Consider the following 17,316-nt stretch of genomic DNA (forward strand, 5'->3'; position numbering starts at 1 on the left):
ATTATAAATTATATATAAATATATATAATAATAAATTATATAATTATATATAATAATATTTTCATCCTTAATGGGTGGGGATGGGGACGAATATCAAAATACCATACCCGCCTCGTACCCGATTTAAGAATCCGAATACTAAGGATCCCCATCCCCGTTACCCGTTTATACCCGTATATCTTCCCCGTTAGGGTCGAATACCCGTGGGTACCCTACCCGCTGGGGATTATTGCCATCCCTACTAGGAAATGGTAACGTGCCAATACTTGGATGAAGTTAGAGTGTTTCAATAAGCCAAATTCAAATATAACTTGTTCCGAATTTCGATAACTAAAAGAAAAAAAAAGAAGAAGATGAAAACGGTTTACAACAAAATCAGTTTAATTTAAAAGATACATAATAGACATTCAAGTAATAACTTGAGCTAATCGTTCCATAACTTTATGAAATGCACAAGAATTCCACACAATTGATCCTCTCTACTTATTTGAACACATACTTTTCTAAAAATAAAGTAAAACAAATATTGAATTCAAGATGACAAGTCTCTCTCTCAATTACACTCACACATATACAATACATCATGCATCGTGTCTTGTTTTTACGTCTCAGTACCAAAACACTAATCGTATAATGAACCACCACATAGATAGGAGAAAATCTTACGTGCGACGGCCGTGCCATGTGGACAATGCGATCGACCAGTCACAGGCCGACGCATGTCTTTTTTTTTTTTTTAACAGCTCTTCTTCTTCCTCCCTTCCTCTTCTCCGGCAAAACCGATCCCCTCCGGCCACTGGCACGGCTCCGGTCACAGGCGAAACCGATCCCACGCGGCTCGATGGCGGCAGGTTTCTACAAGCTAGGCTATGGTGGAGGCGGCGGGGGTTTCAGGTTTGAGGCGCAGTTGGGCAGAGGGAAAGAACCTGCTATGCTTCGCCGGAGAAGAGGATGGGAGGAAGAAGAAGGGCTGTAGAAAAAAAAAAACAACGCATCGGCCTACGACTGGTCGGTTGTACTGTCCATGTGGCACGGCCGTCGCACGTAAGATTTTTCCAGTTCTCCATAGATAGATACATAAGAATCAAAATCTGCCAAATAACTCATAACTCATGCCACATTACCAGAAGTCACACACAATGAATGCTCCACATTTAACAATTTTCACTGCCAAAAGATAGAAAGCTATTCTCATTATTTAAAAAAAACAAAATAAAATAAAGAGATGACAAGAAAATATATAAACGAAAAAATGAGACGCCAAAAATCGGCTAACCCAAAAAAAGGCCCAAAATCTGATCTCAAACCCGCACAAAAGCACTTCTCCTTCTCCACATTCTTCTCCTCCTTCTCCTTCTCTCCTTTCTTCGCTTCATTCCAACTCCCCATCTCTCATCCTACCCATCTATCCCTTTCAACTCTAATTCCTCTAATTACCAATTTCTAGGCTTTCTTTTCGTTCCTTGCATCCTCCAATTTCTAGGGTTTCGACTCTCCCCAATCTCATTCGCACATGATCGAGGCTGCGCGGTACTAAATGTTAGTCTTTTCTGCTTTGTTTTATTAATCTCGTTTTGGGTTTTTGGATCCGAGCCCGTTTCCGGTTTCAATTCGTCAAAGTTTGTGGCTTTTTTGAATTTCAAATTTGGGGAAATTGGGGGTTTAGGGTTAGGGTTTTGCGGTTGAGAATTGGATATTCCCCTATTCCGTTTGGTGCTATATGGCGGCTGGGAGACACGGGGGTTATCGCGAAAACGAGTTCAGGGAGCGAGAGTCCAGTTTCGAATTGCGGCAAACTGCGAATGGGAATCGTGATGTTGACAATGGCCGGGGAGTTCGGGATTTGAGAGACAGAATCAGGCCCAGGTCCATGGAGGAGGCTCGGGAGAATGGTGGGTATCGCTCCTCTTCGAGTAGGAGTGATTCCGGCAGCAGCGCTGGCCGTGGGGTCAAGCTTTCGGCTAAGGCTGTAGACAGGGAGCCTGGTGAATTGTCGAGTGAGAGCGGGTCCGATGATGCTATTGAATCTGGGTCGCAGCCGGTAACGGATGTTGAGGTTATGAAGGTGGTGGAGAATGGAATTCAGACTCCGAAAGAGAGGAAAAGGAAGTTTTCGCCTATTGTGTGGGATAGAGATGATAAAGGAGGGAGTGGTTTGTTGAAGAGTAGTAGGATTGCGACAGTGACAGCAACTGCTCTTCCTCCACCACCACTTGCTAAGGTGTCTCGTCAGTCTCCTAATGTTAGTTCAGATAGCAGGGTACAGATATCTTCGGGTAAAATGGATGAAGCTGATAATGTAGGACCTTCCTCTCCTGTTAAGTCTCCTGTGGCACCTGAGGCTGTTAGCAATGGTGTGTATGAGTCTCCGGTGGAGTTGTCTTCACCAGATCAGAAATTAGGGGATGTTCGTGAAGGAGAGCAGATAGAAGATGAAGATTATGTTCCGACCCGAAATATATCATCTTCAAGATGGGCAGCAGGAAATAGTTCTCCTGGTGATGAAGACGGAGTTTCGGAAAGTGAGGAAATTCCTAAAAGGAGGAGGAAAATGCCTGGTTTAGGATCGGTGGAAAACAGAGTACGCAACAGCTCATTGACTCCGGAGCTAGGGGAGCTTAAGAAAGATGGGTCTGAACAAGGTAGGGCGAGATCGTCCGAGTCAGATGAACGAGATCCCCGTGGAAGGTCCAGTGGGGATGACTATCCTGATAATGACTCAGACAGGGATGACTATATGGATGTTGACAAGGATCATGGTACTAATGATAGTGTTAGACGTTACGATACTAGTTCAGAGGATGAGCCTGATTCTCCTGAGGCACCAGAACCTGCAGCTCCTCCACAAAGAGTCGTAAACATGCTTCAGGGTTGTAGAAGTGTTGATGAGTTTGAGAGATTAAACAAGATAGATGAGGGGACTTATGGTGTTGTATATAGGGCCCAAGATAAGAGAACTGGCGAAATTGTGGCATTGAAGAAGGTAAAGATGGAGAAGGAAAGAGAAGGTTTTCCATTAACTTCTCTGAGGGAAATAAACATTCTTCTCTCTTTTCATCATCCATCAATTGTCGATGTTAAGGAAGTAGTGGTGGGCAGTAACCTTGATAGCATTTTTATGGTGATGGAATACATGGAGCATGATCTTAAAGCACTCATGGAGACAATGAAGCAGCCTTTTAGCCCGAGTGAAGTTAAATGCCTTATGCTCCAGCTATTGGAAGGTGTCAAATATCTTCATGATAACTGGGTGCTTCATCGGGATTTGAAAACATCTAACCTGCTTTTAAATAATCGGGGTGAGTTGAAGATCTGTGACTTTGGGTTGGCTCGTCAATATGGAAGTCCTTTGAAACCATATACTCATTTGGTTGTTACTCTTTGGTACAGGTAAGCTGTAATTGCCATCCTCATCTGCTTTCCACGAGTTATTAACTTCACAGTTGATTTTTTACTTTCACCTGTAGTTAAATGGGTCTCCTTTTTCTATAGTTGCTTCCTTTTTTCTTATCGAGTTACTTAAATATCAATTTAGCTTGTTTTTTCTTTCTAGCTAGAAGAATTTTTTTTGGATCCTAATATGCTCATCTGCAACTTCTTGTTTGTTAATGATGCATAATGTAATGTAAGCATTTAGCAAGCATCTATGGAATAGTTTGTTACTTATGGTAGAGTCCTTTAAAATTCAAAGGTTCAATGTATGTTGACCATGCGGTCTTTAATATGATATAGACTATTCAAACTCTACTTGTCATTTGTGTCACCGTTGTAATCTATGTTAAGCTTTGCCATTTGCTTTTCTTGTATCTGTTATAAGTTATATGAAAGAACATATATATATATATATGTATATTGGCAAAATATTGGTTCATTAATGTTTTCTCAATGCAGGGCGCCTGAACTCTTGTTGGGTGCAAGAGAATATTCAACGGCCATCGATATGTGGTCACTAGGTTGTATCATGGCTGAGCTGTTATCAAAGGAGCCCCTTTTCAATGGGAGAACTGAATTTGAACAACTTGACAAAGTGAGTTGTTAATTGATCTGCTCAATGTTGGTTATACTCTTTCACATTATGAAGTTATATGATTTTGTTTCCTATGATAACTACAGATTTTTAAGATACTTGGCACACCGAATGAGACTATTTGGCCGGGGTTTTCCAAGCTTCCTGGAGTGAAGGTCAACTTTGTTAAGCATCAGTAAGTACACAATTTCGGCAAACTATTCAATCTTTGTTTCGATAACATTGTGTTCTTATTCTCGCCGCTGTTTTCCCAGGCTTCCAGCTTTGGGTGATTCTGACCTGGCTATCTGGCCTCCATTGGTGATGCTTTCAGTTATCAAGGTTTTGACTTATGTTAACTACTGACCTGTTTGTTTCAGGTTTAACCTTTTGCGCAAGAAGTTCCCAGCTACTTCATTTACTGGATCTCCAGTTCTTACTGAAGCTGGATTTGATTTGTTGAATAAGCTTCTAACATATGACCCCGAGAAGGCAAGCTTGTTTCCTGTTTTGTCTATTGGAACGCTGGAGTTGTTAGTATAGTTACTAATTAAGGTCCTCAATATTTTATTCAGAGAATTACTGCTGATGCTGCTCTGAATCATGAGTGGTTTCGTGAAGTCCCTCTTCCCAAGACAAAAGATTTCATGCCCACGTTTCCTGCTCAACATGCTCAAGACAGGTATCTTAATAGCTACAATGTGCAAAGTAGATCCACCAGTAGTATTACTTTGATTCTATTTTCTACATCAAATCAACTTATCGCTGTTTCAAATAGGCGCTCACGGAGAATGTTGAAGAGTCCAGATCCCCTGGAAGAGCAACGGAGAAAGGAGTTGCAAGGGGGTATAGGAACTGGGGGCGTGTTTGGCTAGGAGAAATCAGATCAATGGCCTCAATACATCAATGGGCATGGCCGAGGTGAGAGACATGCATTGAACGGAAGTTACAACATTCTATGTCAGGACGGTCATTTCTTCTCTTTTTTTAGCAGGCACTTGCCCATGATTTGGCTCGGAGATTTGTATTTTTTTAGCCTCCTGTCAACCAGAATTGTTGCAGGTTAACAATTTGTTCTTCATATTTGATTATCTTTTAGAAATGCATCTATGACACTGCTTTCTTTGCTAGTTGTGGCATGGTTGCGTTGTCTTATAAGAAATCAGTTGAAACTTGTGTATGTAACATATTTTCATTGGTACATTGTAAACAGTTCTCTTTTGGTTTCAAATAGCACTATCTGTTATACTAGACATATTTAATATTCACATTGTGTTTGCAAGAGACGGTTGGTGAGAAGTGGAGGGGAGTTCTTTGCTTTTCCTTGACGAAGAATATTGACAGTTAAGCATGTAGTTTTGAAGGTAATGTGTTGATTTGATATCTGTGGAATGTTTGGGGGATGTATTTAATTAAATGTGTGATGGCATGTTTTTATTTTTACCGTTTGTAGTTACATTGATAGAATGTGTTTTAAGGTTACTTATTTCTACCAGTATCACACCTTGCACATGAAATAGTTCGTTTAAAAATTCTAGTACGGTTTAGTAAATTCATCTGCTCAGAAGCAGTTTGTTGATATCAAAGTTCCACAAGGGGAAAAGGGGAAGATGGAACACGAAAACAATAGTCAGATGTGGTTTGTCTGATGCATTTCTTTTCTTTGAGTCACTAGCCTATATTTGTGTATGTTGAAAAAAATTGCTGTGAAGTAGGCCCATTATACCTCAAACCCATCCTACAGCTTGCTGCTAAGATCAATTTAATTTCAGTTAATGCTCATGTAAATGTGCTTGTAGTGATTCAAAGAGCACATAAAATGTTATCAGATATACCTTGCTACTTTAATGCTCAATCTTTTTAGGATTAATTAGGTCTGATTTTTTTTTTTTCAAGAAAAGTCTGGAATGTAACTTTCTCCAACAAATAAATATTATAGCAGGAATTGGAATGCACATACTTGATTACTTGATAAAATCATAATATGAGAGCTGTAGCCTTTTTCCGTTCTCTGTATCGTCTTGGGTGTTTACATGATAATATCATAATGTGGTAGTGGTGTAACCATTCTCTGTTTGCAAACTTTGAATAGTGAATCATCTTATTAACTAAAGGAAACCGAAATGTTCTCTACCTAGGGTTACTTCTGTACCTATAGCAATGTAATCTTCATTGCTTCAGTGGCCATGTCAGCTTTATGTAGGATTATTTGTGTTTCCACCCTCTCAATACTGGATGAAATTAGATGGACTGCCCATTTTGGTGAATAATGAAGAATCCTCCATGTTTTTTCTCGTTTGATTGCTTTGACTTTTTTGTTTATGACATATCTACTGTATGTCACTGCAGTATCAAAAGCAAGCAGGTTGAGGAGGTTTCCTGCACTTACAGGAACTTATAGAACTTCAATTAGTTGTTCCACAGGCTCACTAGAGGTACTATGCACATCTTTGTTTAGATATTGGTATTATCTTCTCCGAATCCTTTCGGATTTTTGAAGTGAATGATTTCTGAGTGTATTTGGTTTTTGTTATTTTTCCAGAAGAGTTTTAAGAAATACGCTAAAAGGCAAAAAGATTCGGGTCTCTGTTCCTGGACACTTCGCATTAACATTGACAAAATGTCAGGTGCAAAATTGTGGCCTTTCTTACTGCGCTACTGTCTCGTTTTTATTAATGGAATGAAAATTAATGCTGGTTAAAACTGAAGGCCTAGGTGTTGAAATGCGAAGTGATACTAGTTATGCACATAGTGGTTGCTTTTGTATATTCATCTTGTGTCATTCACTGTTATTGAAGACGAATAGACAAAAGCAACCACTATGGCATAACCAGTATCACTTGAACATAGCTGGTCTACATTGAAGATTGCTTCTATGTCACTTGAGGATAGGTAATATGGAAAGTTATGAATTTTCCTTGACAATTGTGAGAATTGGGTTGATTAGTTCACTTATCGCGTAATTAAAACCAGAGTAATCCTAATATTACAGCTGTCAAATATATGGAATTGCCTAAAGGGACATTTCTATATTATTCAGTGTCCTCAAACTTCTCATAAGGCATGGAGGGCAAGGGTATTTTAAATGACTTCATAATGGGCGTGTTTGAACTTAGTCAGGTGGAACATGTACTTCTTTTTGTTGAAAATCTGGAGTTTAACGAGCAAGGATATATGTTAATTGAAAACTGATTAGTGAAAAGTTGGGATTTTGATCCTTGATATGGTCGACTGAAGTAGTGGTTTATAAAACTAGCACTGTATAGTATGCTTTTAGTGGTGTGACTATTCGATGTCACCGCATTGTGGCAACTTTTATTTGCACTTTAGGACTTCTAGTAGAGTCCATGGTGGTTCTTTAAAACATCGTCACCGTATTAGGAAGCTGTAAAGACGAGAAAGATAATTGTAAGGTATAACAGAGTGGTCTCTTTTATCTCAACATTTCTGAGCCTCTTTTTTCATGATAATTTATGCTAGAATAGTGTGGTCTTGTTTGTCTTAACATGTCTGGTGGCATTTATCTTTCAAGAATCAAGATAGGAAGAACAAAAGAGTTTTAAGCTTTTCAGTCTGCTGCCAGTTTTAGTTCATTGAGTCAAGATAATGGTCTGAGAGCCTGACACAGTGGACTTTGTTCCTCCCGTTATTTAGTTTGTTTGTTCGATAGTAATCTATTTTTCTTTTTTCAAAGCTACAAATATGTTTACCTTGTTCAAGTCATTTTGATGTTTCAGACCCAAAAAAAGGTCCTTTTGATGTTGTTGCTCATAAATCCTGGAATATATCTCCATCAATAGAGCGGTTTTTGTTCTACTTATTCCATGTGTCTTATAAATTTGCTTCCAATTTTACCCAAGATCCGATGGATTTTCAATGCAATTACTTCGTAGAGCACTGTAACATCTGTCTCAACTTAGAAATACAAGATCCTTTGTTATAAGTGCAGCATTCTTCCATTTTGGTATCTGCTTATTGTTACTTATATGCGTCAATGAAGATGCGTCAATTTGAAGCTTTTGCACCCCCATTCACTACCTTGCAAGTCAAGAGAGATGTACAAAACTTTCTGCTGCGTGCTTTGTCTTTAAATTGTTACTAGCACATCCTATGATCCAAGCTTGTTATTAGCATGTATCATTGGTGAAATTGTACCTGACATTGGTGTTGATCTAGACGTTGCTGGTAAGTTTATTGGTCGGCAAGTGAGCTATGTAGGGAGTGTCAAGACGCTCAATGTCTTGATGCCTTTGAGCGTATTGCGGGTAGCACCCAAATTATGGGCATGGTGTAAATATATTACCGACAGCCTCATAATCCGAATTCTTGGTGAAATGTAAATCTAGGCATAGTGACTTTGGTGGGTGCAATTTGATTGCCTATTTCTTTACTTGAAGGGATATTATCTAATGCAGTAGATCATGACTCTTGTACTCCCCAGTATCTAAAATCAATTTCGGTGTGTTCCAACAATAATGACATCAACCGCCGCAAGTTTTATTGGGTTTTGCCCTATTCCATGTCTCATTACTTTTGTTCTTTAGTAAACTCAAATATAGTCGACAAGGATCTTTAACTCAAACACGTTCTAAGGAATGCTTTGTAGATACCAAAATCTCCTCAATTTTGTTTCCGATATCTCCATCTGATTTCGGCTGGCTCAATTAGTTACAATGCAACACTATCAAATCACTTGGATGATCAGGGGCAACACTCTTATGGTCAAGCTTTCAAGCAACAAAAACGAAATGATTCTCGGGAGAAGTATAGCTGGGAGACTGATGATGAGGTGATACAAAGAAGGTTTAAGATAAAAAAAGGTAATGGAGAAGTGGTGCCATAGATAGTGTTTTGGAGTACGAGGCACTAAAATTCTACCCCAGTGACCGAGACACAACCAGGGGTGGCGCTACTGAGTGGCTTCTCCAAGAATACCTCAAGTTCTTGAATAATGGCAGCCAAATTCGGCCAGACCGTGTCATGAAAAAAGTCATCTCCGGGAAGGAGTATCAGAATCTAGTTGTATGCTAGTTAGGACTAGAGGTATGATTTCCAGTTTTCTATTATGTTATTTATGTACATGGCAAAAGGAAAAGAAGTTGAAGCAACTAGCCAGCACATGAAGCTAAATTTTCCCCCATCTGTGTCCATTTTGATTTTATTTCGAAGTATTGATGTTACTGAAGTAACACGGTTATCGACCATTGCTTAACCAAGAACCCTGTCATTTTCAATATACTAACTATTTTCAATACTCTAACTAGTTTGAAGCATGTACTTAGGTTCTAGAATAAAGCCTTTAAAGATGCTGAATTTCTTCTGACCAAAAGAAAAAGATGCTGAATTTCTGGTGCAATCGCAACTAATTTACATACACAGGCGCACATGTGATGGCTACAGCTACTGACACAAACAAAATAAGCCCGACTCTGGGTATCTCATTTTAAACTTTACAACAAGCAAGCCTCTTCCTATTTCTCTGTGGCCTATGGTATATCAAACAAGAAGGAAGCATCTGTGAACCAAATGGTAATGCAAAGAGCTTCGTATAGATGTCATGGGGAAACAATCGAAGCAATGAAAGGGTAAACCTTAATCTTTTGTGGCAGTAAACTATCAGACTGAAGAAATTGTGCTGTAATTCCATAGTTTTTCTTGTTGGTTCTGCCGATTTCCCAACTTTAACGTGGTTGGGTAAGAGTGGGAACCAGGCACCTGTTAAGTCGATGAGAAAACTATTGTTTTACCAAGCACAAAGGTAATCAGAGATAGTTCGATGAAGAAGATTGTGTTGAGGAGGGCTCTATCAACTGTCCACCCAAATATTGTGATCCCTCCAGCATTAGTTTGCAAATACATTACTGGAATTTCAAGAAATACAGCATTAGACAAATGACAATTAACAGAGCTTTAACAATATGAGCACATGAGTATGAACAAATTTAGCAATAGAAGGCACGCAACGAAATTAAATACAAGACAACTCAGCTGCTTCATACTAAGAAAACAAGGATTCATTTTTATAGAAGCGAAATAACATGCATGCATGGGTTAGCCTATGAAGCCTCAAAAGAATGATTAAGCTTTGTTCCTTTTTTTTTTTTTTTTTTTTTGGTTTTTGTAGAAATTCAATAAAGAGTCAAAGAGGCTGAAACCAGCAAATACAGAGGAGAACGGAAACTGAAAACAAAGAACAGCAGAAACAGAAACACACAAACAGCCAGGCAACTAATACTAGCCAAGGAGGGCCAGGCAAGCCAATGATTAAGCTTCGTCAAAGATGTTTCCACATTGTTTTAAGACAGGACAGTCAAAATAGTAAATACTCTCATCAGTCGATTCAAACAGATAATCATCAAACTATCATACAGTGTAATGCTTAAACCCCGACCTACCACGTTAAATTTTGAAAATGGTTTGTGTTCATATTGCATTTAATTGTCGATTTATCTCTCATCATAAGGTTGTATCATGTAGATCATGGCATCAAAGAAAGCAGAATTTTTTTTTTTTCCAAAATGAACACCATGACTAATGTCTAATCTAAACAATGTTATTGGATAAAGGGAATCACATGGATTTCAGAACCAATGAAAGATAAACATACCAAAAGCTTGCCTCCTGTGATATGAGGACATATATGAAGCCAGCTGTGTATTTGTAGGCATTGAAACATAATAATCACACGACTCCAAATCACTCTCAGAGTAACTTAGATGCAGCGAGTTAATTGTGTTGGCAGCCTCAAGGTTCCCCGTACTGTTTGAATTTCTGTTGTGAGATGAATCATTAGAACTGGATGTTACTAGTGCGTGCCATCTACTGGCAAGTGATGCTAAGGCCTGGGCTCTGTGAGAAATTCTGGTTGCTGCGTGTAGAGAAATAATAATCCCGACTACCTGAACAATTGTGGAGACCTGGAAATTTGGGGCAAACAGAAGGAAATTTTTCTTACTGCCTAATATTTACAAATGAGCAATGATATTTGATGATTTATTAGAGTCTGCAAAGAGATACACAACAAGCATGTGAAGTAACAAATATCTGAACTTACAGCAAAATCACCACCATTAATGAATGTGATCTTTCCACTATATCCAGTGACCTCAAATAGAGTCACAAACTGGCTTGATGTGACAACCAAAAACTGCAGAAGTAGGAAGATCCGAAACCTGTGGCTTATCTTAGAGAGGTGATACCGAAGCCGAATGTGCTCCTCCATAAATACCAAAACATCAGATTCCCTTTCCAAGAGCCTCCCATAATCCTCGAAGTGGATTACTTGCAAATTGCAGACCAAGTGAAACAAAATGCTGGCTGTGAGGGTGATTGTACTCGCGTATGTCCATGATAGAACCAAAGCTAATAAAATAGAAACTGAGAGCCACCATGAATCATGATGGACATATAGCATGCGGACCACTTCACGTATAGTCTTCAACAGCAAACATGGCAGTGACCACCAAAGTAGCAACCGAAAAGAACCCTGTGACGATATATGATCCAAGCGAAACTTTTTAGTACATCACTAATATCTATACAAGTCAAAATAGCAGTTAACTGACAATAACTAGAAACTAAATAGGCCTTCTCGACATTTGCAGCCTCTGCTTACTCTTAAAAAGATAAGCAGAAAAAGTGAATGTGCTATGCTTATGAGCATTAACAATCACACAATGGAGATAGACCAAAAGACAAAAACTTAGGCTCACAATCCAGACCATGGTACTGACATAACTTTGAACTACCACATTTCACATATGGAGTTGATATATATAACTAAAGATACAATCTACAAAATCTACAATATACGATCCAAAGCACACACATTCATAACACAACCACTAATAGACTGTAGTAGACCAATTCAAATATGCTTTATGCAAAACATCAATTCAATGCTTTTACCTTAATCTGATTTATGTAATCGTTTCGAAACCGAACCATATGGCCAGTATACCGATCAACAAACAAGAATCTCCGAATGCCATACTTGCGAAGATTGTGAGATAAACAAAGCAAAGACACAGCAGCCAAACAAGCCTGAGAGCCCACAATAACAAGCTCAAACCCCTCAATCTGGAACTTATCGCAATCAGAACAGTTGAAAATCACAAGAACAAGCACCGGAAGCAATACTCCGATGATCACAAAAGCAAACCAAGATAGTATACAGCTGAAAATACAAGTTTGGTTGAAACCCAACAGAGTGAGGAAAGCTTCAAGCTTTTGAAGGGTTTGATCCAACTGGGTATCTTTGATTTCGAGGCCTTGTTCTTCTGGGTGGTGGGTATGGTTGGAATCGAGAAGAGGGGTGGTGGTGGTGTTGGGGTGGAGTGGTGGGAGGTCCTCTGTTTTAGTATGAGGGTCAGCCATGAATGGTGTTTGTAAAGATTGGATTTTGATGGGTTTGGAGCAAAACTGGTGGCAACCCAGTTGAGATTCGAGGGGTTTATGTAGGAAAAAGTTGAATGATTGGGGTGAGGTTTAAGAATCTGATCAGAAAAATCCAGGCTTGAAATTCAAGTTCCTCTTTTTTTGAGCAAACATTACTGTACTATTTTAATATCAAAACAAAACTGAAAAGGTGTGTGCCAGCATGACCTCATTGGACTAGTTTAAGTTCATCTGACAAGGAGTTTCAGCCGATTGATTCAGTGAGTTGATCACCCACCGTACGATTATTGGAGTGGGAACTTTGAAAAGATATCATTATGCTTTACTTGGAGTCTTGTAGAATTAGCTTCAGAATCTACGAGTCAGGCCCTAAAGGGTTAAGCCAAGTGTTACCAGGTAGTCACCAAGACACCAACCATTCAAATCCAATCATCCAGGGCTTGTTTGATTTGATTTCCTCTTGAACCTTGTTGGTTCTTACTGTTTTGTTAGTTTCTGGCTTAGTCTGTTTTCGGGTGTTAGACATGGACCTGTTTTAGGTTGAGCTTGATGTAATTCATTATTTCTATTTCAGACCAAGATTTCAGTATCTATTTTTATGACACATTTACTTACATATAAAGATATAAGAATTTGATGTTTATCACTCACGTAATCGGCAATTCAGTTATTTTACAAATGAGAATCTCAATTTATATTATAACTACTAATTTTTATAATCGTTGCTAACGTGAAGCTGACCGGTATATATTTACCTTATTTTCTCGTAATTCCACCGGTGACGGGTAATCACAAAGTCAGGGAATCATATTCCAGTGTAAGTACCATGTTAGTTGTTATTAGAAGAAGAAAGAAAGAGACAAAGTCGAGTCACTAGTAGTGTCGGATCTGTGATCTCATTGTGATTTGTTTAAGTGGTAATACAACAATCAAATCTGTCTGTCCAGTTCCTTAACCCTTTGGAACTCCCGCCAAATATTTGTACCTTATACGCCGCACTCGGCTCAGCCAATCTGGGCTGAACACCAAGGACAATCACTGACCCGAGTCCATGTGAAGCTAAGCAGGATTGTTCCAATCAATTTTGGTTTAATAATCGGGTTAGTTGAGTGATGGTTATGACTTATGAAGAGGAGTGTGGAGTGGTTAGGGGAATTGGAGGTGGCATGATTACGACGGTGATCGTGTGTGTAAGGTGGAGCCGTGGAGGTGTATACGGGGAAAGAGATTACTTGTGAAAAACATAAAGATTAGAAGGAGCTGGTGAGTCATCTATTACCCATAAATGTTCATTAGATTATAGCACAAAATTAGTGATTCTTGTTATTTTTTTTAGAGTATCAATGATGGTATTCTTAAAGGTTTTTCAGGCCTAAAGACTAATCCGCATCGAGAGATATTATCAGCTCTGGCCACCAAGAATAAATTGAGATTTAACTCTAATTAACATCGGCTGAGATTCGAACCTAGGTACACTACCAGGACAAGCACTTTAGTCGACGAAAAAGTTTCGTCGGCCTGTTAGCTTAATTCGTCGGCTAAGATCTTACCCGACGAGCCTTCGTCGGCTATAGTTTCGTAGGGAAAAGGTCGTCAGCGATGACTTTAGCCGACGAAACTAGAAAACGTCGTCGGCTATTGTCCCAGAATTTAGCTGACGAATATCTTTAATGTTTCGTCGACCGTAGTCTGATACTTTAGCCGACGAAACATTTAAGATATTTGTCGGCTAAAGTGTGTAATAAAACATTAAAAAAATAACTATAGCAGACGAAATATAGTCTGTTTCGTCGGCGTTAGAATGGTTTAGCCGACGAAACATGCCATAATTCGTCGGCTAAACCTTATTAAAAAAAATTAGAAATACTATAGCCGACGAGTATCTTATATGTTTTGTCGGCTATAAATCCATTCCAGTAAAAAAAAAAATAACCCGAAATTTCTAAATTACCAATCCAAGCAAGCTGCAAAATACACCAAAACAATTCCATACATATAACCAACAACAAGCACATAAAACTATATAATTAATCAACTGCACAAAATCTAGATGGTCTAAATCAATATCCGATTCTGGGGGCTGCTGCTGAGGAGTTTGCGGCGGCTGAGGTAGCGGTATAGGCGTAGGCATGGGCGGAGCTAGAAGTCCCTGAAGCTGGGCAGCTGTAAACTCCTGCAAGTACTAGAACATCTGCTGCTGCTGGGCCTGCTGGGCGGCATATACCGCGGAAGTATAGGCTCTCTGGTCGGCGATCTGGGCGGCATGAGCGGCAACCTGAGCAGCTTGCTGTTCCCGTAGTCTCTCAACTTTCGACTCTAGCTGAGTCGTCCTGCTACTGGTCGAGGCTGCCTTTCGTTGAAATCCTGAAGTGGTCTTCAGGACCCCCTAGCCCTTCTTTCCTAGACCCCGACAGTAGAAGTTGTTTTCTCGCGGTGGGAAGGCCGTGCCCATGATCCTCGCCCCAACCCTCTGATCCGAAGTGTCGATCCGGGACATGGCTTCGGACATCTCTTCCTCTTGCGTGTCCGGTCATGTTTCCCTCACTATAGCACTCATCACCTCGTCACTAGCCTCCCCTTCGCCTAATTGGATAGGAAACAAATGATTAATTAACATTTTGACATATATATAAGTAAAATTTAAAATTTAAAAACGTAAGATGACTTACAATATCCTCCTGGGCGTCAAGATATGCCTTCTCGTACGTATAGACGTACCGGTTGACTTATGGATGTTTCCTGGCCGCCTCGTCCATGAAGACAGCGAACAGTCTAGAACCGACACGATGGTTCCTTGTGTTGCGTTGCCGGTTCTGAGTATTCGCCCAGGAAACGGCCTTCAAAGAAAAAAAAAAACTAATTAGTAAAATATTTAAAAACGGACGTACTTAATGACAAATTAACTAATTAATTTTTTAAAATACCTATTTACGAGGGCTGTTGAATTCTGATGTCAGAAGCCAACGCCACTCGTACTCCCTATACTGGAACTCAACAAGGGTACCAGAACGTGCGTTCCCGTGCGTAGTCCAGTGGGTCCGCAACTCATTTTTCCACTCCTTATACCTACAGATATAACAAAAATATTAGAAATATTATTAATATCACATACAATTTTGTTTTTTCATTAACTTCCCAACGTACCTTCCCCCATGCACAACGTCCGCCCACCTGTTTTTCAGGTGCTCGGGAACCTCAAACCACACCTGCATTTAACCGTTTATTAGTTTAGTTTTTCGAGAAACTAACAATGTAATACATAATATTATTGAGGCATTTTGTAAACTCACCGATGTGGCAAAAACGAACAGGTCATCTTCGTAACAACTTGTAGCAGTGTTCACCGATAATATTTCGTACTGATTGGTCTTCATGTTCTGCGGCCTAGTATCAAACCATCTACACTTGAAGAGGTGCACTGTCATGCCTTGCCCATAAACGAGTTCCACCACTGAATGGAGAACACCGTAATAGTCAACTCCATTCCGCCCACCATGCGCCATCACTCCAGAATTCTGTGTTCTCCGTCTGCTGTCTCTCTCTTCACATATAAATTGCACGCCATTCACCTTGCACATCGGATAAACTCTTGACATTATCAGCTTCATCGCTAGAAGTCTTAGTTCGTGCGACCAATTTGGGTGACCATAAAATTGAATATGGTTCATCTGCAACCAACCATTCAACTGTAAATATGGATAATTATGCAATAAACATAAATATGTACAAAAATATTGAATTACGTACCCAGCCGCCAAAATAGTTTGCGAACTCCCTGTTGTGGTACTCGAGATCACTTTGAATGTCTGGACAATATAGATGGATGTCTTTTCAGTATTCAACTTCTGGACAGTTAATCAATACCCACCAGTGGGCAATGACTAGCTCATGTGGTTGCAACTTGTAGGAGTCTGGCAAAATTTCATAAACCTCAACATCACTGGAGAGTATGGAAAAATTAAACTTCGGTACATCTACTGGTATGGTTTGCGGAGTTTCCTTCAACGCTCCTAAATACAACTTCATGTAGGTGACGCACTCGTGCGCAATATATGCTTCAGCTATACATCTTTCAGGTGCGGATTTATTAGCCACATAATCTTTGTAGTCTCCAAGTTGCCTATAAATCAAGTTGCAAAGTGTTATGATTATTGAACATGTATATTGAGGAATTCAGATGTAAAAAATGTACATTTCCATGTGATACATCCAAGTGTAGTGTACTGGACCGGTAAGTAACAATTGCTCGGGAAGATGGATAATCAGGTGAGGCATGATGTCAAAAAAAATTTGGAGGAAATATCCTCTCAAATTTACATATGATATAAATGATGTCCTCTTGTATTTCCCGGAGGTTAGATTTTTTCACTTCCCGTGTGCATAACTTCTGGAAGAATCTTGCCAATGCTACTAACGACTCCACCATCTGACGGGGAAGGAACGGTCGAATGAAAACAGGGAAGAGACGTTGTAGCAGAATATGACAGTCATGACTTTTCAACCCGTACATCTTATTGTCCCAGAAGTTCAAACACCGGGCTATATTTCCTGCATAGCCTGAATGATACTTCACACAACTCATCCACCTGAAAATTACGTTCTTCTGGTCAGGCTTCACGGTGTAAGGAGCTTGAGCCATTTTTTTCTTCCCTTCTTTCAACCACAGATGTCTTCTTATAAGCATTTTTTGTAGATCAATGTGTGCCTTAGGATCGTCTTTCGTCTTCCTCTCCAAGTTCAGCACTGTGCCCACCACACTGTCGCAAACATTCTTTTTTATGTGCATCACATCTAGGTAGCGCCTGATCAACAACTTACTCCAGTATGAGAGTTCCCAAAATATGCTCTTATGTGTCCAGAATTTGTACCTGTCGGGTCTTTCAGGTATTGCCGCCATAATATTGGAATGATTG

At 39.6% G+C, this 17,316-nt stretch overlaps 2 protein-coding genes across 2 annotated transcripts; one reads left to right on the top strand and one right to left on the bottom strand.

The window, feature by feature from the left end:
* The first annotated feature begins 1,488 nt into the window (after positions 1 to 1,488).
* Positions 1,489 to 5,330, top strand: LOC101301166 (cyclin-dependent kinase G-2-like). The gene is made up of 7 exons (XM_004310004.1): positions 1,489 to 3,390; positions 3,892 to 4,027; positions 4,114 to 4,202; positions 4,387 to 4,498; positions 4,582 to 4,688; positions 4,785 to 4,927; positions 5,001 to 5,330. The coding sequence occupies exons 1-6, from the start codon at positions 1,721 to 1,723 to the stop codon at positions 4,879 to 4,881; spliced, it is 2,211 nt and encodes a 736-aa protein (XP_004310052.1). The 5' UTR covers positions 1,489 to 1,720; the 3' UTR covers positions 4,882 to 4,927; positions 5,001 to 5,330.
* Positions 5,331 to 9,307: 3,977 nt separating this feature from the next.
* LOC101297985 lies at positions 9,308 to 12,382 on the bottom strand. The gene is made up of 4 exons (XM_004310150.1): positions 11,915 to 12,382; positions 11,061 to 11,492; positions 10,614 to 10,923; positions 9,308 to 9,867 (listed from the first exon to the last, which is right to left on the bottom strand). Exons 1-4 carry the CDS (start codon positions 12,380 to 12,382, stop codon positions 9,725 to 9,727), a joined length of 1,353 nt encoding a protein of 450 aa, XP_004310198.1. The 3' UTR covers positions 9,308 to 9,724.
* Between the last annotated feature and the right edge of the window lie 4,934 nt (positions 12,383 to 17,316).

This window comes from Fragaria vesca, unplaced genomic scaffold (genome assembly GCF_000184155.1).
Source record: "Fragaria vesca subsp. vesca unplaced genomic scaffold, FraVesHawaii_1.0 scf0513160_u, whole genome shotgun sequence".
NCBI lineage: Eukaryota > Viridiplantae > Streptophyta > Magnoliopsida > Rosales > Rosaceae > Fragaria > Fragaria vesca.